Source organism: Daphnia magna, linkage group LG4 (assembly GCF_020631705.1).
Source record: "Daphnia magna isolate NIES linkage group LG4, ASM2063170v1.1, whole genome shotgun sequence".
In the NCBI taxonomy this organism is placed as follows: domain Eukaryota; kingdom Metazoa; phylum Arthropoda; class Branchiopoda; order Diplostraca; family Daphniidae; genus Daphnia; species Daphnia magna.
In genome coordinates, this window is record NC_059185.1 from 1,246,894 (window position 1) to 1,268,558 (window position 21,665).

Consider the following 21,665-nt stretch of genomic DNA (forward strand, 5'->3'; position numbering starts at 1 on the left):
TCGATTCGGTTTTGCAGACCTCTCTCTCCCCCCTTTTTTCTTATTTTCTTATTTGTTTACATTCACTGGGCAGTGTGTGTAAGAGACGCATTGCAAAGTGCAAATTTGGTTTTGATCGACTTGGCATCAGAACGATCCTAAGCGTTACATTCAATTTCGATTGCACTTGGGTGGGTTGTAATTAAATATGCAAACGTGGCCATCGCCGTGATGCAATCAAAATGGCCGTTTTCAATTTCATTAACGAGAATCCCAATTTTTTTTTGAATTTCTTTAGATTAAAAAAAAAATCATCTTATTGAATAGATACAAATTAGATTTGATGGCCGTCGCCTTATACTCGGCCCTTATGCGAATCAACTTGTTTCTTTTTTTTTACCTTTAACGTGAAATGATTTTTTCTTTTTCGCGGGCCGCCTCTTTTCCAGTTCCTTTCAAGTCTGATTCGATTTCGACGATGGCCCTTTCTCAGCAAAGAAAGGCGGCATAGAAAACAAGAAGAGGAGCGATGAGAAGAGGCCAACTTGATTGAATCATTGTGCGTAGAGAGGTCCTTTATAGATCTATATTCTTGCAACGGCGGATGTATTAGAAAGAAGAAGAAGAAGAAGAAGAAAATTGCTTATTGCTGGACTAGCAGTAGGATATTGGGCGGATGATGCATGTTGCGATCTGTTTATTTTTACGACCGTCGCAAAGAGGTGAAACATTACCTGGGCGTGTCTAAGAAAATCGATTGTGCTGCCACCGCTGCGGCAACAATTGGATTTTTCTTTTTTTTTGTGTTTAACTCGCGACGAACTATTCGTCGTCGTTAACAATTCAAATGATGGCGTGGCGCACACGGTGGAGAAAGTGTCGGCTTCCGCAGTTGCATTGCCCTCTCTCTATAATGCACGTTAGAAGGGCACAGAGAGTACCGTATGTATAGCGCTCGACACATAAAAAAAGAGACTTAAAAATGTTCGTTTGACATCAAAAAGTAAGAAGCCATAGGCACTTAGCGACATGAAAGCGTCAGAAAAAAAAAAAGGTTTGAATAATACGTGGTAAACAAGGCGAATACAACAAGAAACGATGGAGTCGAAAACAATTGCGCGAAAATATCAAACAAAAACAAATGTCGTTTGATGTTTTCGCCATTATGCAGATTAGTTGCCATTTATATTTTGCCATTTATTATTATTATTTTCAAATATCGCGTAACTAGACGAAAATATGCAAACTAGTGCATTAGGGACAGCTGTTTCAAGACGTCGGTGTGTATAACTTATAAAAAGCCAACAGTTTGCGCGAGCTCGCCCGCACTCCGCCGCCCAGCGGCCGAGTCGGTGGTGCCCTATGTATATATATAAAAAATGTAGTAGCACCGCATTACCGAGATGGCCTATTGTTAGCAGCAGCCGTCTTGTGTCGTCGCCATGTAAAACGCGTCGAAAAGAATGGATGGTCGGCAATTTCTGGCACTCTCCGCTACTATTATTGCGCAATAAGCTGGCCGTGGGCGCACACACGTGTCAATTTCGGCCTAGACGGATGCGAAATGAGTCGTTCTATTGTCACGTCAGGTCGTCGTTCATACCGCCTATTGTGTAGGGGTAGCCCTTTTTGGGGGCACGTTTGCTCCGCGTCCTATCTGCGAAGAGATGATTACAGTCGTCGTGTTTGAATGCCAACAACTTTCTATTGTGGGGCAGGCAGGAATGAATGGACACTTTGATTTGGGCGCCAACAGAAAATAATAATAAATAGGAGAGCCGTTATACTTTGTTGGATAACTGCTGATTCAGCTGCAATTGTTTGGTGATGAATGGATTTCATATATTATTATTAATAATTTTTGTCTTCTTCTTGTTTTGTTTTGACAGGTGCGGAGATGGGGATCATTTGGCCTTGTATTTACACCTGGATCGAGGTGAAATTAATGAGAAAACGCCATCGAACGGGCGTCTGTGCTCGTTGCCGGCCAAACGATCGGGCCGTTACGGCGGCCAGGCGGTGCGCTATTACAGCGCCAAATCAAGTTTAGTGCTTGCGTTTCACACGAATAAGAATGCGCCAACCGGCAATCATCCGTCGTCCAATCACCAGCACGTGGACAGCGCGTCTTTTTCGACTCCTTCCGTCACATCCAATTCAACTAATGTGCCCTACGGATTCAAGGGCACTTATCGATTCATACGCAAAAGTAACGAGCAAAATCTTGTTGAATTTCTTGTTTTTTTCTTATTAGTTTTAAACTGACGTGTTTCTTTCGTCCCTCCGCCAGAGTTTTAGCGAGTTGCATCCATTCCTACCCCCCCTTTTTTTTTTTACTCGATGCTCCTAATGAACTTTGCCAAAATGTTATGGACGGGGGGTAGCGAGTAGTTTTGATCGCTGCCCAGTAACGCGCTTTCGCAGTGACTTTGGCAAAACTTTGTTCCCCCAACCCCCTTTTTCACTAACGAACTCGACTTATGCATCCGGTTGACTTCGTCGGAGCTGCTTAAATCCGCGCTGACTTTATTATCTTTTTTTATTTATTTTTGATCAAGTAGAGCGGCTATGATTGACGTCAATTCTTTTCAATGCTGTGGCCCAGTGGAAATGAAGTGAATTAATTGTTGTGTGTCTTTCGAAATTGCAGGTAAATTCAGATCAGGTGGGCAGAGGATTGCTGGCAGCGTGTGTGATTATCAATTCATTAGCGGTGGCGCTGCGAGCCGTCAAGATCAACAACAACAACAACCTACCAACAAATTTTATTCGCCATTATATCCGTCGTTGTATCCAGCCCGTTCCAGGTGTCTCTATCATTTCTACGGAAGGTAAAGAGAACCATTTTATTTCCTCACTCCTCCCCCCTGCCTTTCGATATTATTAGTCGCAACCAATAGCAACCGACGTCGTTTGATTTAAAGAAGAACCCCCCCTGTCTCCAAGTAAAGAAAAACGAGGGAATTCTCCAGATGGTTGAGATAGAAAAATAAATAATAGTTTAGGATACATCTACGGTGACTAACCGCAAACTGCAATCTGCCACAAATAAAACCTTTATTTTATTTTTTATTTATTTTTTTTTTATTTTTTATTTTTTTTTTGTATTTTCCCCTTCCTTTTATTTTCGGTCGTCTATCTGGTGTATTGATTGGTATCAAGCAAAGTTGATAACGATCATCTGATCTGGCAACCGATAACGAGGCCGAGACAACGGCAATTCTATACGTCGACTATCGTTCCCTATTATCCTCTAATTTTCTTTTCCTTTTTTTTTTTGTTGTTGTTGTGTGTCTCTTTTAGGGGGGGGGAGGGAGGATCGTCCCTGTTTTTGATTGCTATTAAGAGCTGCTTGTGTGTACACACGCTTGTGTCGCCCAGGCAAGCCCGTTGCATTGCAGGCATGCCTGGGAGGGCCATCCTGACAGAGATACACAATATCATGTCTATTAGCGCTACAAGCAGCACAAGATGATTACGAATCGCATTAATAAGCCGAACGCCAGCTTCCCCTTTTTTTGTGTGTTTTCTTTTACGTTCTTCGTTTTCCTGCTTCGTTATCGAAGTTGATGCGACGCAATTTTCGGTGAGTGGGGGTGGGGGGGGTTTCATCAAACGTGTTGTTGGGAAAATGGGAGCCAGCTGAAATAATGGAGTTCTAATTTTGTCTCGAGATGAATCTCATTGTCTGATGATGATGTTATTTGAGCGAGAGGGAAGCACGTCAACGGATGTATACCTTTGTTTTTTAAAGGGAAGGTGCAAGTTGACAGAGTACGTCCTTTGCAGAGACGATTTGGGGAATTTCCTTATTCTGGTTGAAATGTTTTGGTATTTCTTTTGCTATTGGATGATGTAAAATGAGATATCGGTTTGTTTGTTTTTCATTTCCAGGTATCAAGAACGAGTCAAGATTCACTTTGAGAAACTGATCCTCGGCGAAGAAGATGTCAGGTAATGGTTTTCTTTCAATTCTCTTGCGTCATTTATTATTGTTTGCGACGTTCTTTTTTGCGAGTTACCTGTTTCGCAGCGTGTACACGTTTCTTTGAACCCCAAAAAAAGACGATCCGGATGTGAGTGGGAGATAACGATTTATATTTTGGCATCCCACTTGAAAAAGTTAGAAAAATGGTCGGTAGGTGGCAGTAGAATACAAAGAAACCATGTCCGCTATAGCGGCAAGTTTTTCGCATTCGTTAGATGGCGTTACAGTCGCATCAATCAATCACCGGTCGCATTAATTCACATTGAAATTATATATTTGAAAATTGTAATTTGCAACAGTTGCTTGTGGAGCGAAGACGGCGTTAAAGTCTACGACGGTGGCGACATCCAATCGCCCGTCATTGCTCACCTGTGCGGCGTCATTCATCACGCTGAATTGTGGTCATCCTCGTCGTCCCTTCTCGTCGAGTTTTACTCTTCTAATTCATCCGAGCACACGTTCGAAGGCTTTGAGGGCCGCTACAGTTTCCTTCCGGCCGCCAGAGGCGCTGACGAATACGACGACATAATCGAAGAAGAAGACGAAGACGAAGAAGACGAAGAAAATGAAGACGGTTTCATAATCAATCCACCAGGTGTCACTTCATCGACGACCTGGACGACCCCGACGACATCGGTCGGCACAACCGCCACCACCAGGCGGCGCACACGTAAAACATTCCTTCACGCTTTATCATTTTTACCTGTTACTTTTCGTAAGGATTCCATAACAATTAATTCATTTTGTTTGGCTTTGTTTGTTTGTTTTTTTCAATTTATTTGTGTGTGCTAATTTAGAGATGACAACGCCCACAACGGCCAGGACGATAACCTTTAGTCGTCCGATAAACGTGACGACGCCATCGATCCGCAGGGTCCAGGTGGCGTCTACCAAACCGACATCGACAACACCATCTCGAACGACGACGACATCGACGACGAGCCGATCGACGGTCAAGCAGACGACGCCATCGCCGAGAACGTCGAAATTGCCCTTAATAATAGCCGTGACGACGACAGCGACGTCAGAGATCAGCGACGCCCAGTCTAATCTCGGCCTGGACACCAACACAAGTAGGAATGACCTCCCTTCTTTTCAGTTTATTTATTCGTTTTCATTTCGCGTTCATTGAATTCCGCCGCAAAAAAAAAACAAACAATGGCGGCGCGTAAAAAATCCGCTTTTTAAACCGTTGCCTCGGGATAATTACAATCCCGTGTTGTTTGGGTTGGGTTGGGTTGGGGTGTGTGTGGGGGGGGGGAGGTATCAATGTTTAATGAAAAAGAGGGAAAGGAGAGGAGGAAAAGAAACGATGGTGTTGTCGTGAAAAAGTTCTTTCCCCGTTTGCTCTATTTATGGGTTCTATTGATTGCCGATGTCGCTTTTTTTTATGTATTTCTGCGCAACCAGCTCTTTAATGCTGCAAACAGTTTCTTGGCGATCAGCCGAAATTGTTCCCTTTTTCTTTTTCTTTTTTTTTGCATTTTGACATTTTTGTTTTTCTCTTTTTGTTTGTCGTGGCGGTTGATTACGAGACGCCTTGACATAATAGCGTCATGACGGTTCCAATTATGACACTATTCTGACGATGATGACATCGGCGGAATAGGTTTTTTTTTAAAATGCGGAGGACGTTGGTGGTGCCATCTAGTGTCTCGCTCCGCTTATGGCTTTTTCTTTTGCGGGGGGGGGGGAAGGATTGCGAGTGGCTTGGATTTATTGAGGGTGCAACAATCAGACACGATATCTGCCTCTATTTTGGGGATTTTGTTTTTTTTTACACTTTTGAAATTGAATTATCGGTACGTAGGGCGAGAAAAAGGAAATTGAAATTTTTGCTTCGTCGCATTTTCGACCGGATATTTTTAAAAAATATAATAAATAAATAAAAAATTTGATTTCCTTATTTATTTATTTTTTTTTTTATTTTGGTTTTGGGGGGATGAAATATGGGAGGGGCAGAGTTGATATTGAGATGCAACGAGTATGTCGTATATTAAGATGCGGGTCGCTTGTGCATGATAAAAGCATTATGTAAATAGGATGACCCGCTTCTTTTTTACGATGCGTTAGAAAAAGCTTTTACGTAGTTGCTATCTCGCTTCAGTGAAGGAAGCAGACGGGGGTTTTTGCCAGAATTTTTTTAACATTTTTGGGATTTTATAGCGGTCGTATTGGATCTGTCGACAACGCTGTATTATTCAAATGAGGCGGAAGGCTATCGCGTGAGCCAACAGCACCTGTTTTCAGATTTATCTTTTTTTTTTATATTTTCTTCTTTCACGCCAATTCTTTTCAAAATGCAAATTTGCGATTTTAAATCGCATTAGCCAATGGTCTCCTTTTTTGTTGTTTTTTTTTTTCTTTTTGCATGTTAACCTTTGATATCGATCGCGGCATCGATTCCCCGATGAAATATTTCAAGTTTGATTTCCAAAATTTTCTTTTTTTTTCTTTTTAAAGAATAATTTGACGCGATTGGCTGTGCTGATGCTGCAGGGCAGGCAATCTGGCGCACGTTTAAATACTCTGAATGCATTGTGCATGTTGAGGTCCTAAAAACAACACGCGCAAACTTTGAAAGGGCTGATTGCGCCTATCCACCCAATATCCGGAGGGAGGGAGGATTGGGGTAGGTTTAGAGTAAACGTATGCACATTTGATGCGTGCATATATATTCGCACACAAGTTATATAACTGAAGTGCAAGTTCAAACCCGACTCAATTGAAACATGTTTTTTTGTGTGTGTATGTGGGGGGGGGGGACCAACTGGGAGCAAACGATATGAACTGCAGCACAACAGGGCCAATTAAAATGCCATCCGAAGTGTAGGTATTAACACACAAGTATTACACCGTTTATGGATCAAAAACAAACGTGAAAAGAAATGAAAGAATTTGAATATTTTTGGCCTACGGGGGAGAAAAAAAAAATGTGCGACCTAATTTAATATTTATCGATTTTTGTTGTTGTCCAGCCGACTCTTCGGGATGACTAATGATGTTACTGTTCATGGGAGAAGCCGCAGACCTTTTTTTTTTTCATTTTTTTTGTTTGTTCTCTTTGTGCGTCCACGACTGAGCTGTAAGCTGATGGCTGGACACTGGCCATCACGCCGTGTCTTCCTTTATGTCTGTGTATTCCAATACGTTTTGTTCTTTTTTTTTTCTTATTCGTTTGGATATACCAAAGACATTAGCCGTCCGTGTTTTTTCAAGCTGATCCGACATGGCCGTCATCTTGAATTTTTTTATTTGTTCTTCTTGTATATTCTTTTATTATTGCGCACCGACCGGGGGGGCGTTATAAAGGTCCATCTTTTTTAGCATATGTTCAAACGTCATACATTATAGAATGCTGTACAAACGCTTAGCCCGTCCGAGTGCTGTTTAAACTGGATTTCTGCGCGCGAGGCCATCAACTTTAATCTGATTTTTTTGGGGTTTGTCCTCCCATTTTCTTTGTTAGTATAAATGGCCCGTTTATGCTATACTTTGATTTAGACGTGTAACGAGCCTCTTGAAAAGTCTATAGAAGGCCTATATATAATAAGAAAAAAAAAAGGAAAGGAAAGGAGTTTTCCAGTGGGAACTTGTTGGTGATGAAAAGATGTTTGATTTCCCGTCTTTGATAACACCATTTCTCCCCCCCTCTCCCCACGCTCTTGGATAACGGAAATGAAGGAATAAGCGCATCATTACCAGCGCACGCGGAACAACAACTAGAAAATCTCTTTTTATTTATTTATTTATTTTTTAAAAAGAATATAAGGCTGAAACCATGTGTGATGATTCAAGGTGTGAGTGTAACGCCTACGCACCAACGCCCTCGCCGACAACTTTTGAACACTAAGAGAAATGAATATTTTTAATTTTTTAAATTCATTTAGAGTCTCTTACCGTCTATTAAGAATGGGCGCACATGTCTGCACAGCAAAAAATCTTTTGTTTTAAATCTAATTCATTTTTTAGTTATTGAAAAATTCCATCGCCATCTCTTTTTGGAGGGGATTTAAAATGAATGGATTCGATGACATTCAGGATATTCGTTTTCTCGGTGACAGGATATAACGTTAGCGCGTTAAAGAAAAAAAAAAGGCAGGGGGGGGGAGTGAGGTCTATGGGATTTGTTCCGCTTCTTTTACTTTGATGACTCTTGCATAGAATTAATGAATTTTCAAGGCAGAGAGAGAGAAAAGGCCATCAAGGGTAGGTATTGAATCTATAATGCATAGCCGACGGGGGACTGCCAGAAACACGTCGAAGAACTTCCTGGAGAAATCGTTGTGTTTGCAAGACCAGGGCCCCCTGGTAATCATACGCTTCATTAGATATAGATCGTTAAGGAATTACAGTTTTCTACCCCGAACAAGTCGGAAAGCTTCTTCCTTTTCGCATCCCCCATTGTGTGAATGAACGGGGGGGGCCTACGATCTATACGTTACTCGAATGTGATTTTCAAAGCCAAATCGATTAGAATGGCAAGACTTGAATAAAAATGTACAAGTTAATGAATGGCATAGGTTCTCTCTTCCTGCTATATTTCGATGCGAGCGAGTCGTTCACGTGTTCAGACATCCTGGGCCACCTTTTGTTGCGCGGGGAACAATAGCAAAATATGCGACGGTTCAATTGAATTTTTTTCTTTTTTTGGCATTGCCAGATTTCGTTATTCGAAATATTAGAAACGACATACGATGAAAAGCTATTTTGCCTCGGCCTTCTTGGCAATGCAAACATCAAAAGATCATTTTCATTCACGAAAAGATTTGTCCGACTTCCTCGAATCATTTCGTTTTGATGCTGAAACTGTTTCCCCCGCATAGTCCTTGATCTAAAAAATTGATATCAAACCATCTTCTTTAACAAATATATATTACTATATCGACCCAGGTTTCATTTGATAGTTGGGACGTATCGAACTTGTAATTAGACGTATAGGTCAAACGAAAGGGGCAGGGGGGGGGGAACACAATGTCTTTGACACGCCATCGACAGCCGGCTGTAAATGACATGTTGGAATCGCGTGAGCGCGCTCGCCCAGGCTAACCACTATACACCTGGACTTTTGCGTTCAAACTAATTACACTTCTCTTTGTCACACACGACTGTATATGCCATCTAGACATTTTTTTTTTTTTTAACTATGCGCCCCGAAACACATCGGAAATTCATCAACCAACACGAAAAAAAAAACAAATAACATTTTTCTTTTGCTTTCACGCACTGGGCTCACAAAAGAATTGCGTGCGTGTCACGTTCGTCAGTCGCCCAGGGACGTTTCTCCTCCCCTATCTGTCTCTAACGTCGACACACATTTTTTTGTTTTTCTTCTCTTCTCTCTTTCTCGAATCCCGGGCGAGCGTGCTAATGCTGACCAAGCTTTATATTATGTACACTAGTATATATACTATATACTCTTCTTTTTGTTGTTGTTTTTGCTCGCAAGAAAAGAAAAAGAAAGAAAGAGGCTAATGTCTTTGCTCTCTTCAAGCCTCTCTCTTTTTTTTTTTGTATTTTTTTGCTGGATGGCTTCCCAATTTTTATTCCTTCTTTTTTTTTCTTGTTTACTTTGATAGGAATTTTTGTTTCTTTTTAGAAGGGAGTATAAAAAAAAAAAAGCCTCTTTCGGAATGACAATCAGAGGCCAAACACGGAAGTCTAGAGTGGCTAGTTTGCTATCGTATAGTCCGCCATCTTTCCACCGACAAAAACTTGTTTCTTCCTTTTGCGATTTATTTCGTTGCACTTTTTGTGTAATTTGATCATCTCTTCCGCGTCCGATTTATTTATTTTTAGTTTTTTTTTTTGTTTTTTGCTTTTTACATGTTTTAATCGTTAAGTTTGGTGGAACTGTCCATCCCCCGAAGTTGACACGTCGGGGGCGATAAGGGCCAAAGGTTTTCTTTAGAAAGGCCGGTCTCAGTCGTTTGCGCTTTCGTCAATGATCAATATTCGAGTAATAATCAAATTATTTAAAAAAAAAAACTATTTGGATCGCACTGCTTTATGTTGCGCTGGTGGCTGCACCCACGCGCTCAATTCATTCCAATTCGTTTTTGCTTGTCCAGTTTTCCGCGCGTTTTCTTTTGTTATTTAATTTATTTATAAAAAAAACCAAAAAAAATTAAGCGTGAAATAAAATGCGAAGAGCGTGCGCACGCTCGCCGTAGTTTGCGTGAGTTTGGCAATAGACGCGTGTAGTACGTACAAGGGGGAAGGGGGGGAACAGGGAGGTAAAAACCGAGTCGAATGTGCCGGGATTTCCCCATTTGGTGCCGAGTCGCCGACCGATGAGCATCTCTGCATTCGGTCGCTCAAATTTCTCTTGTTTGTTTTGAATTTCTGTGCCGGGATCGCAAACTCGGAAAACATCGTTCGCAGAGAGTTTTCTTTTCTTGTCGAGTTGTTTACACTTGTTTTTCTCTCTTTGTCCAACAAATTGTTTCGATTCGTTTGTTTTTTTGTTTTTTGTTTTAATTTGGCGCGGAAATTCAAAATTCAAAATTTCTTTTTTGGAAATTTGATTAAAGAATTGTTGGCCACCTTAAGATATCGTAACATTTTCCTATTGTCGTGGTATCCAATCGAGAAAAAAAACAAACAAAAAACAGGGGAAAAGAAAATGGGGATGGGGAAAATGTTGTCATCCTCATCACTGATGATCAGCACGTATTTATTGGTGCTGACTCTGCTTTATCCAGCCGGTTATTCTGCCGCCAAATCTTCATCGTCAAGACGCGGAGGTATATTTAAAAATTATCTCTCATTTTCTTTCCTTCCTTGTATTTGCTCTCGAATGTTGTTGTGTGAGACCGTCAAGCCAAGGACTAATCAAATTACTCAATTGGCGGGAAGGGAAGAACCGGGGGGAGCTTAGAGTAGGTCACAGCACGTATAGCGTAGCGTGATGACGTCATCGATGGATCGTGCGGCCCAATTTAGTCACCTCTCGAAATGTGTCCGTCAAAACGAACTATTGCCATCAAATATGATTTTGGTTTGGTCTGCGTCCGTTTTGCTTTCCAATTGGTTTGAAATTCCTTTTGATCTCATCAAATGGTTTGCGGCCAGTAGAAACTTGACGCGCTGTAAAATGACATTCGAAAGAAAATTGGCCTCGATTTCTGTCGCATCTTGTCCGAGTAATAAGGTGCACTTGACATTTGACAGTTTGAAAAAAGAAAAAAAAGACCAAAGTCAAGTTTCTTGTTTCTGAGAAATATTTATGTTCTTATATGGATCATATTGCTCTTTTTTTTTTCTTTTTTTTAAAGAGGGGGGGGGGATTGGGGGTGAAGATCAGTGGTGTCAGTTGCGCCCGTTCCGCTGTTGTCCGGACCCGAAATCCAATAATAACTTTACCAGCGAAAGAAAATAAGATCCCACACATACACACACAAAAAGGGGGGGAGGGTGGACAGTCAGACAGTCAGACATAAAGAGTCGTTTCACGCAACGTCACTTCGTTTAATGATGATCATATAGAGCTTCGGCCCATATCGCGGTCCAAACTTCTGCGAAATGAAAAACATCGAATAAATCAAAACCCGTGCGTTATAATCCCCTCCATCGGGAGGGACGGACATACATTGTCCCAATTGAATTATACAAAATGGCAATCGTCATCGAATCGAAATATGAAATGTTTGCAACTGAAATTCAATTGGAAGGCCAACGTTCAAAAATGTTCAATGACTCATTTTTTTTTCACTCCCTCTGAATTTTGAAAAAAGAAACAAAAGACTGTCAAAAGCTATGTAGTTAAGAAAAGGCAATCTGACAGCTGATGGTAATCCGAAGAGAAGCGTGTTTTTTTTTGGTTTTTTTTCTCTCGTCGCGATCAGATCCAGCACACGAGATTGGTAATTATAGCCGTCAACGGCAAACTCTAGTGCATCTTGTCAAGCTCACTGGATAGACATTACGTGCTATACACAATGCCACAATCATTGCCATGACAACTGAAACTATAGCTATCAAAATAAAGAACACTTTGGTGTTGAATTCGTTCTCGTATTTCTCACACCCGTCTCGAGATGTTTGATCACTTTTGCCCGACAGATGGCGTTAGTATCAAATGATCGTGAATTGGTGGGGGGACCTTTTGCAAGCGGGGCCACTGGACATTATTGTGCAATAAAACAACCACTAGAATGAAGAGAAGGGGGCCACACTCTTTTCCTCCTATTGATGTCATCAATTTAGGTTCCAGTTACTTTAGCACTGCGATGTGCCCACATCCTTCTTTTGTTCTTATTGTTTTTTATAGCTCCACTATATAGCTTCGCAATTGTGAGGATCAATTCCCTGCCATCCCTACTCGATCCGTTGTATCAATTTGAGATTTTCTCTTTTTTTTTTTTACATTACATTTTCATTGTTGGATAAATGTAACGTTCATCTCGAGTCCTCCTACAGGGTTGCCTTCTAGCGTTCGTATTTACTTGCTTATTGCATCTACTCTAGGCTATGTAGAAGGTACGTGCAAGTTATAGATCCGTGCCTAACCGTTTATGCTGATCGTTCTCCATTTTTTTTTTCTATTATTATTATTGTTTCCCCGATGAGCAGCTAGAAATGTTGAGGGGAAATGTCTGAAGGCAACGGATGAATCGAATAATGTACGTCGATAAAGTTTTAGTCAATTTCCGAATGGAGGGATGGCGGGGTGATTATTAGGACGTCGATGCACACAACTTTGCGCTTTCATCGCTTCGTCTAAAAACTTTTTTTTTTTTTTTTTTTTCCAAGTTCCTTTTTTTCTTTTTCGACCAACTTTTTTTTTCTTTTTATTGCGTTTTTAATTGATTCGGACCGATGTGACTTGTAATCGAATTGAACGTTACATATGAGACTCATCGATTCCTATTTTAGTTTATTGGATTCAATGCTCGCACTCCGGCCAGTTTGGTTTCTAATTCACCTGTAATTCGATTGAGACATAACACACACACGAAAAAAAGGTGAAATACCAACGCCCACGTATACTGATCCTGTTTATTTTATTTCCTTTTTATTTTTTTTTGCTTTTCAATCCAATAAAGCGCTACGCCATATCTTTTGATCATCATACAGCTAAACGTCATAAACTATTACTCATTTTATTCTTATGCCTAAAAAAAAAATGTCGACTTATTATCGTCATAATCCAGAATTTTCAATCATCCCCTCTGGCTCTTCATCTTTTGCCCTAATGCTCTGGAAAAACCACTCAACAAACCGGCCCAGCACGTGATGGATATCTCTCTCTCTTTCTCTCTAGTCCTCCAACGGCTGACTGCGTCGTGCAAGTGTAGCATCGTTATAATGTTGTCTTGCTTTTTTGTGTGTGTGTGTTTTTAATTTTTTTTTATTTCGTGAGTCGTGAAGCTTTTGCGGTTTCCTTCCCCCCCCGGTTGTTGTGTTCAGGTCGTTGGGCCGTCTTTTATAGCCTGGCCGTTTAGGCAACGCAGCTCTACGGTATATAATTGATACACGTCTCGTGAAATATATGCGGGCTTGTAAAGATGTGTGTATATTTGATGTCTAGTTGAGTTGTCAATCCCACTAGGGATCTCTGTCTTGTCTCTCTACACACATGTTTTATACCTTGGAAATAAGTTGATCTTGTCGTGACATTCAGCTCGTCTTGAAAGAGGCCGACTAAGAATAGATCGCATATTCATTTAAGCTCCCCACCTTTATTACATTTTTTTCAATTTCTTATTATTTTCCTTGTCATTTAAATGATGAGTAGAGAATGAAGAGAAGCCGCACGGTGTGAGTCAGTTTTATGTTTTCCATTCTGTACGAATTCGCTTTCTAATTAACGCATAGACGGATTTGAAGATTTTCGGTGTGTACCAAGTACTGGTGGCTGTTGGCATACTACTCTCTGAGTGGCTCTATATGTACACACAGCACGCACTCTCTCTCTCTCTCTCTCTCTCTCTGTGTGTGTGTGTGAATATATATATCCTATATACACAGTAGAGGTATTGATTTTTTTTTTCCTCCCTTGCTTCTGGGACTGAGCAGCTCATAGAATCACGCACGATGGTTGTAGCCCCCGCATCGCTGTTGGCTCTCTTATATAGCTGGCCCAAATGTTGTGCCTCATCAAACGATGAAAAGAGTATTAATGCTCTCTAGCTGTGTTCAACTATGTATACAATTTTTTTTTGTAGAGAGATAAGATTCTTGTGTCTAAGTCTTTTGATGTTGCCTGCAGGCTTTTGCTCTCTGTTGTACTTGGGTCTTACGTTGATGATCTATCGAAAGTGGGAGGGACTTCTCGGAACGCGCGGGATGTCGGCAATCATTTGAAAGTCCCAAGGAAAAGGGAAACAATTTGAATGTTGTTTCTATTTTTGTTTTTTATTTTGTCTTTTTTTGCTCAATGATTATCATCGTCGCGCGCTTTTGTTTTGTACAGGGATCGGCACACATTCAACGAAGGTTTTTTTTGTTTGTTTTTTTAATGAGGATCCCGTCAAATCCATACGAAGGCAAAGATAGTCGTGTGGTTGTATATAAATGTTTTCCTTTATTTTTATTTTGTATTATTTTTTGCCGTGCGTTCTGTTTCTGGCAACAAACTCCTCCTCGCATCTCTTTACTTTCTATTGAAAAAGAAGGACTGTAATCTACTCTGCATCGTTCGCAAGAGCGGAATTGAACGATGAGATTTACCTCCCCTTTTAAAGTGATTGTTGCACCGTGAATCTTGAAGAGGGAGAGGAAAAAAAAACAAAACAAAGTTGGCACGCATCCGCATCGGATCTTTCATTCCCCTTTTAGTTTTACACATGTAAACGTAAAAATTAGGCGGTTTGCATTTGGTGTTGCATAACTTTTTGTTTAATAACCGTTGGTAATAATCACAGTTTTTTTTTTTTTTTGACCTGGAGTATGGCAACCTTGTGTGGGGTACTCGTTTTGTATAGCTGTTATCTGTTGCAAAGGATTAGAGCTGGCATCTCCTTTTTAAAAGGCTCCTTTCTTTTTTATTATTCCATTATGTAGTTGGCTGCCGTTGACGTTTGAATGGTGAGCCCAACACGCACGTTCTTTTCATTTTTTTTTTTTCCTTTTTTCTTTTGTGTGTGTGTGACTTTGGGATCATAGTGGAGAGAGATTGTGTCGCCCTCTTCTAACCTACGCTGTTGAATGGCTTTCGAGAAAGCACGTCTGTTTTTCTCTTCGTCAGACAGTCCTCTCTTCCCCGTCAGCACCCAATTACTGTTGGAGACACATATGCTGATTCTTTTGATTGCTTTCATTCTTTAGCTACTCCTTCCGGTTTTTGTGTGTGTGTGTTGTTGTACGAGAGAGCTTCTTTTGTTCAGTTTTCTTTATACAAGAAAAAAAAAAACTGGCTCTCTTCATTGAGCTTGAATCACAACGGGAGCCAAAAGCAAAACTTGAAGCGAAACTATAGACGTGTGCTGCGTAAAACTATCGAAACTTGTTGTTTTATTTGCATCAAACGACGCTCTTGTGTTTTCCAGACGCGTGGATTATGTTGGACAACAGACGGGCCCTTACAACAACATTAACATAATGTTCTTTTATGTTGAAAACATTACGAAACTTTTGCGCAGAATGTTCGATTGTTTTCTCTTCGGACCATCCACCCTCTGCTTTTTAGCTGGCAGCCAAAACTTGCGTCCCTCCCGTTTGCGTTTTCCGTTGGTGTATGAAATTTAATTTATTATTATTATCATCAGTGAAACGATGGCGCTCTGTGCTGTAGCGTCGAATTTGACGCACGACTGGACGTTGTATCGCAACAAACAAACGAGGTGTTTTGCGTATCGCGTGTGTCCGGCCAAAGTTTGAATCTCGCGCGTTATAATGGAGACGCTGCCAACAAAGCACCGTGTTTGTTCTCTCTATGATTGCGTAACTGCATTACGTCAAGTTTCGATAAGCTAACAACAACAACAAAATTGAATTCTGAAAATTATTTATGTTTAAATCCATTTTTTTTTAAATTTGGGAACCGAATCACGTTTTAATTAATCGCGTTGATCAAGTTGAATGCGTTTCTCTTCAATGTTAATTCAGCTATACAACGTCGCACGCTCAAACATTTAAGACGAGGAAAAAGGTTACGATGCGAATACTTGCCTCTCTGTGTGTGTGTGTGTAAAGCTTTTTGATTGGAGTGTGTACATAGTAGATCTCTATTTTACGAGTTCCGTTTGCAACTATCGCCAGCCGTCGCACAGACTCCCGTTCGTGTTTTCTCACTAGGCAAAGAAACGATGTGTGATGCGGTGGTGTAACGAGCGGATCAAACACAAATCCTCTGGTTCCTTATTGGAACGAGTAAAAAAATTGCAGGGCTGATGGAAATGTTTTTTTTTTTTTTTTTCCTTTTCTTTTTAATTTGTCTCTTCCATTTAACGTGTAGTGGGTGTGGCGCCAGGTATGTCTGCTCTGCTGATGCAGGGAAATGTATTTACAGGAGGCGATAACACTAATGCGGCTAATCAAAATTGGGCTTCTTTTAAACGCGGAAGAAAATGAGAGAAATTTGACTATTTGTAAATCCACTGGGCGTTTTGGACGTCATTGTGAAGCCATCGATTTTCTTGTTATTATTTGGGGGGTTAATGAGGTTAAAGTAAGACTGATTAATGACGCCATCTGTGATGCCTCGCAAGCGCGATGGATTAAAACGAGAAAACGAACGCAGTTTTTTCTTTTCGCCATCATTCCCTGAAATTGTTTAGCGAAATAATTTGTTCGCAATCAAGTCCGATCCTTTTATTATCTCGCCAATGAGCCTGTCGCGCAATCGTCGACACGAATCGCTTTTAACCACGTAGCCATCCGCCAAAGGTCTGATAGATGTGCCGCGTGATCATAACACGAAATCGTAGCGTAGCAATCAACGATAGAGGGGCCCTAATTCTATTGCAGTTATCTTTTATGTACTACATGTTTGTCTCTTTCTCTCTTTTATATTGGGCGTCAACGACGACAGGCTCGCCGTGTGATCGTCTCTTCCGCAGCGATGTCGATAAGAACGGCACGTTCACGTCGCCCGGTTATCCGGCCGCTTACGGCCCGTTTATGAACTGCAATTACGAGTTCCGCGGTCACGGCCGCGAACGCGTCCAAATCATCTTTACCGACTTTGTTCTCCACCATCCGCACGACGATCCCAGCGAGTAAATTGTTCTTATTTTATCTGCCAATGATTGGACTCATCTTCATTTCTTTCTTTATCGTTTTCACGTGCAGGAAACCTCATCATCCGTGGCTGAAACAAAGGTAAGCATTCCCCGCCAATATTCTTTCTTTATTATTAAATAGAAGCGACGTGATCAGTGGTCGGCTTAAAGAAAATATAGCACCATCTAATGGTGTAGAGTAGGACCTGTTCGTATTGCGTAGGTGGCGAGGGGGGGGGGACGGGAAATGGGATTGAAAAAGACTTGGAAAAGTCTCGTTTGTGTTTCGAGTGTCGTTTGTAATTACAGTTGGCAGAAATAGCATTTTGTTTTAAAACTTTATGGGAAAACAACATTTCAAATGTGGTTGCACGGTATTGTTGTCGTTTCATCCAGCAGACCGTTACGGACATGGCAGTTGCTTTTCGATTTGATAAACGATGTACTGCGGCTGCTGTCACAGTTGAATACTATTGATTCCAAAGTCCTATGGATTTTAAGTTTAAATCAATTATTTGATGATTTGTGTAATCTTGAGGACGAGTAGGGACGCTTGCTATTTCCCTACGTCGAAAAGCCGATTAGTTTCAATCTTGAATTAGAAGCGTAGACGGTGGGAGGGGCGCCTCTTGTACGTTATTTATCGCGTTCACTGGCAATGCGCATGAAATCCGTTGCAAACCCCGTGCGCCCGTCTATGGTGTCTAGCTGATTTTCAGTTTTATACTGGAAACAAAAGAAAAACTGAAAGTACGTCGAAGAGATGCGAGTAGGATCTAGCGAGAGTAGGTCTCAAAATGTGACATGTTTTTTTTTTCTTTTTTCGTACATATTTGATCAGCTGTTCAATCTCTGAGATTGTTTTCGTTGCGCCATCACACACACACACGTAAATGCCTTTTCTTTTCTTCTTCTTCTTTTGCATTGACAATCAATGCAAAACTTTATTTTTGATTGATTTATTTTTTAACAAAATTATATTTAATCTTTTTGTTTTTTAAAGCTTATTCCGTTTCTTTTTGTGGACTCGTTCGAAAGTTTGGCGTAGTTATTAAAAGGTTTGAGGAAGAGCTTAATAAAATGCCACATTCCGACTTATCAATTCAGGATTTTCAAAATAATAAAAAAGGGCAATTGTTACGTAATCATTTCGTAGCGATGGCCGTTTTCGACGGACACGTTTATTTTTTGTGTTTGTTTTTTTTTTCCTCTCTCTTCCGCCTAAAACTTTGGGGGTTTAAGGATTTTTATGCAGATGTGGAATTTCAAATGGAAGAGAGGCTAGAGAGAATTGATTTATGCAAAAACTTGGATGAAATTCGATTCGTTTATGCGCTCCTGCTCCGCACTCTCCAATATTATGCAAGGATTCCGGCATGGGGCTCGCGAGTTTGTCTGAAAGATACGAAAATGTACATGAGCCCAGACAAAAAAAAAAAAAAAAAGAAGATAAAGATATAATTCTAAATACATAAAAGAAGAAGCCATCGATATATGTCATTCAATCTTTTTTTCAAAAAAAAAAAAAAATTGAAAGGATTTAATATAAATTTTATGAACTCGTTTTATTTATTTTTCCGGCTGTGCGTCCAAACTGTTCCAGCTGCGATGGTGCGGACCGCGTGACAGCCTTCATTTCAGTTGGTGGCAACAAAGAAAAGATTGATGATTTCTGCGGATCTGCGACTCCGCGTGAACTCATGTCCAATTCGGCCGTCATGTCGCTGCACTTTCACAGCACGACCGTCTCTAGAGGATCTCGTGGATTCAAAGCTCGCTACTCGTTTGTCTCCAGTAAATTCTTTACTGCCAACACAATGTGTCGATTCTGACACACACACACACAACAAATGATTTTTATTTGATTTTGTTTTGTTTTTTTAGATTTTGGCATCACGACTGGAGAACAAATTTCTAGCAGTCCATGCGCCTTCCGATTCAACAGCACCACGTCGACCAATGGCACTTTTTGGAGCCCCAATTTCCCTGGGTTCTACCCACGCGATACAGAGTGTCACTATTTCTTTCACGCCCAGGTCGGAGAACGTGTGAAAATTGTTTTTTCATACTTTGACATTGAAGGCATGATCCCGTAAGTATCGATTTCTTAACCAATACATTCATTCATTTTTTTTTTTTTTTCTTTTTTGGTGGATGGCAAGACTATTGAATGCATCACCTAGGATTGAAAAATACTGGACATGAGCCATCTTTTTTTTTTTTTTTCTTGTTGCTGTTGTTGTTGTTGAGGACATCCCAGGGTCAAAACGTAATCGATCTATTTCAACGATAAGAAAATTGGGCTCTGACAAGATCAATAAGTTTATATGGAACAGATTGCCAAATGGACATCGATTGATTTACTTATTTATTTTTCGATTCAGGCAAAGGAATAAGAATTTAAAAAAAAAACAGAAACTGTCCGGAAGGGATTTATTATTTATTTATTTTTATTTTTGCAGACTGGAGGAAGTTAGGGCGATGAAAACGAAATGTGTCGAATGCGATTGGCGATCGTTATTGTTCCGGAATAATTGAATCGTTATCAGGAGCAAATATCATAAACCCCCACCCCTACCCTTTTAATATTTTGATAGAGGAAAAAAAGCTTCCGGGGTAAAAGATAAACATTTTATTTTATTTTCACTACCGTCGCCGTGGAGAAAGTAATCGGCTCAGAAGCATCAAACATTTATCCCATCAATATACAAAGTTTACCGGATAAAAGGGATACACGTGAAAGCAGCAAAAAAAAGAATAAGGGCAAGATCATAGACAGAGACAATAAAATTTAGAACTCCCTCTTTCTGTTTATCTTGTATGGATTCTACACGTAATAAAAAAAAAGCAAACCTTGCAAAGGAAGTGTGTATACCTCCTACAAGGATCGATAGACAAACAGACACAATCGGTTGGCTGAATTGAATTCTTTTTTTGTTTGTGCCGGCGGAAGGATATACACTGAAAAAGAAAGAAAAAAAAAAAAAAAAGAGACATATACTATAGGTGTGTAGTCCATAACTTTTAGCGTCTTTCTCAGGGCGAAGAATCAATAATCGATTAGGTTGAGTGTAAGTCTTCTGTGCATTTTGCCGGGTTTTCACGACAGCAGCTTCCCCCCTCTTTTAGTGCCGGACGTGTAGCTCACGGTCGTACTCGTACATCATCGTTCCTTTAAAGCTTACACGTCCCTTTTGTTTTGTTTTGTTTGCTTACCGTGTCGTACCGGCCACTTCTTTTTGTTTTGTTTAGCCAGATAAGAAAATGTCACACATTGTGTAGTCTGCTGTCATCGTTATACAAGATGTTCTTACGTGGCTATTTGTGCTGCCTGCTATGACAGCCTGCGTGATATTGGAAGATAGACGTGAAAGAGAATGAAAAGAAAAGTGTCGATGGTGAAGTCGATAGTGGAATTTGTTCCGTCAGAAATGTTCTTATTAATTTTCTATTTGTCGGAATTTTAGAGTTTTAATTTTCTTTTTATTGACAGGTGTGGACTGACGTCAGCCAGCGATTTCGTCGAGGTAAATTCATTTGTCATGCTCGTTGTAGAGATTTTTCACATTATGTTTGAATGGCTTTTGCTATTTTTTATAGGTGTCCAATTTCATGACGGTGGATCGCAAATTACCACGCTATTGCGGCTTGCAAAAAGATCTTAAAATGGAATCGGACGGAGCCTTTTTCCGTGTAACGTTCAAGTCTAACGACCGATTCGACGGGACGGGATTCTTTGCTAGCTATCAATTCACTCCAGTAGCTGATGCTGTTACTATTACTCGACGGCGAAGCTCATCTCCAGCTTCCAGTTCTCCATGTACACAAATTGACATAGTGTATGCTAACTAGAAGGATTGCTAATTTTTGAATATTTCTTGTTTTTCAATTTAAAGACCCACCTGGATGTATCCTGCTGTTTTATCTGCTGGCATACCTGATCTCTTAGAAAATTTATCTCTGCTTGATGACGACGAGCTGAGTTTGACGCCATCGCAACAATACAACAACGTTCCTGGGAAATGAAACTAGAAAAATAGGAAAAATGAGTGGTTTCCTATTCGAAATGTATTTCGCAAAGAAGGGTCACACAGAGATATAGGATATTCTTATTTAATTATTGTACAAATCTTGTCTACTATGTGTGTGTGTGATTGGTGAAATTATGTCCAATACCTCTTCCTTTTGGTCATTCGTTTATACATATATATACATACATCATAACATTTTTTGCTGATTTTGAACTTATTCTTCTCCATTAAACTGTTTCATCTTTACAATCGATGAGCTTCAGAGAGTTTTTTTTTAAAGCTCTCATTGTTTATATTCACCTGTATGGATGAGATCCCATTTCTTTTTTACACTTTGTATAAGATGATTTAATTTCATATAATTAATTCGTCTAGCTCTCTCCCTCTTGCATGATGTGTGGATTTGCTCAAATGAAAGAGCTGTCATTGCGTTCATTTTAATGAAATAAATTATGGTCATCGAGACTTGAGATTTTATGTAGGAATTATTTTTGTTTGTTT

The 21,665-nt window shown here is 40.3% G+C and overlaps 1 protein-coding gene across 2 annotated transcripts in view; it reads left to right on the forward strand.

The window, feature by feature from the left end:
* LOC116921366 (cubilin) overlaps positions 1-21,629 on the forward strand; it is a 33,721-nt gene extending 12,092 nt beyond the window's left edge. For both annotated transcript variants that reach the window (XM_045171647.1, XM_032927639.2), the window contains exons 4-15: positions 1,869-2,188; positions 2,630-2,810; positions 3,874-3,933; positions 4,267-4,637; positions 4,765-5,040; positions 16,944-17,130; positions 17,204-17,233; positions 18,737-18,927; positions 19,018-19,225; positions 20,627-20,660; positions 20,734-20,953; positions 21,030-21,629. In XM_045171647.1, coding sequence (XP_045027582.1) covers positions 1,869-2,188; positions 2,630-2,810; positions 3,874-3,933; positions 4,267-4,637; positions 4,765-5,040; positions 16,944-17,130; positions 17,204-17,233; positions 18,737-18,927; positions 19,018-19,225; positions 20,627-20,660; positions 20,734-20,953; positions 21,030-21,082 — 2,131 coding nt within the window. In that variant the 3' untranslated portion in view covers positions 21,083-21,629. The remainder of the gene's footprint in view (positions 1-1,868; positions 2,189-2,629; positions 2,811-3,873; positions 3,934-4,266; positions 4,638-4,764; positions 5,041-16,943; positions 17,131-17,203; positions 17,234-18,736; positions 18,928-19,017; positions 19,226-20,626; positions 20,661-20,733; positions 20,954-21,029) is intronic.
* Positions 21,630-21,665: the final 36 nt, after the last annotated feature.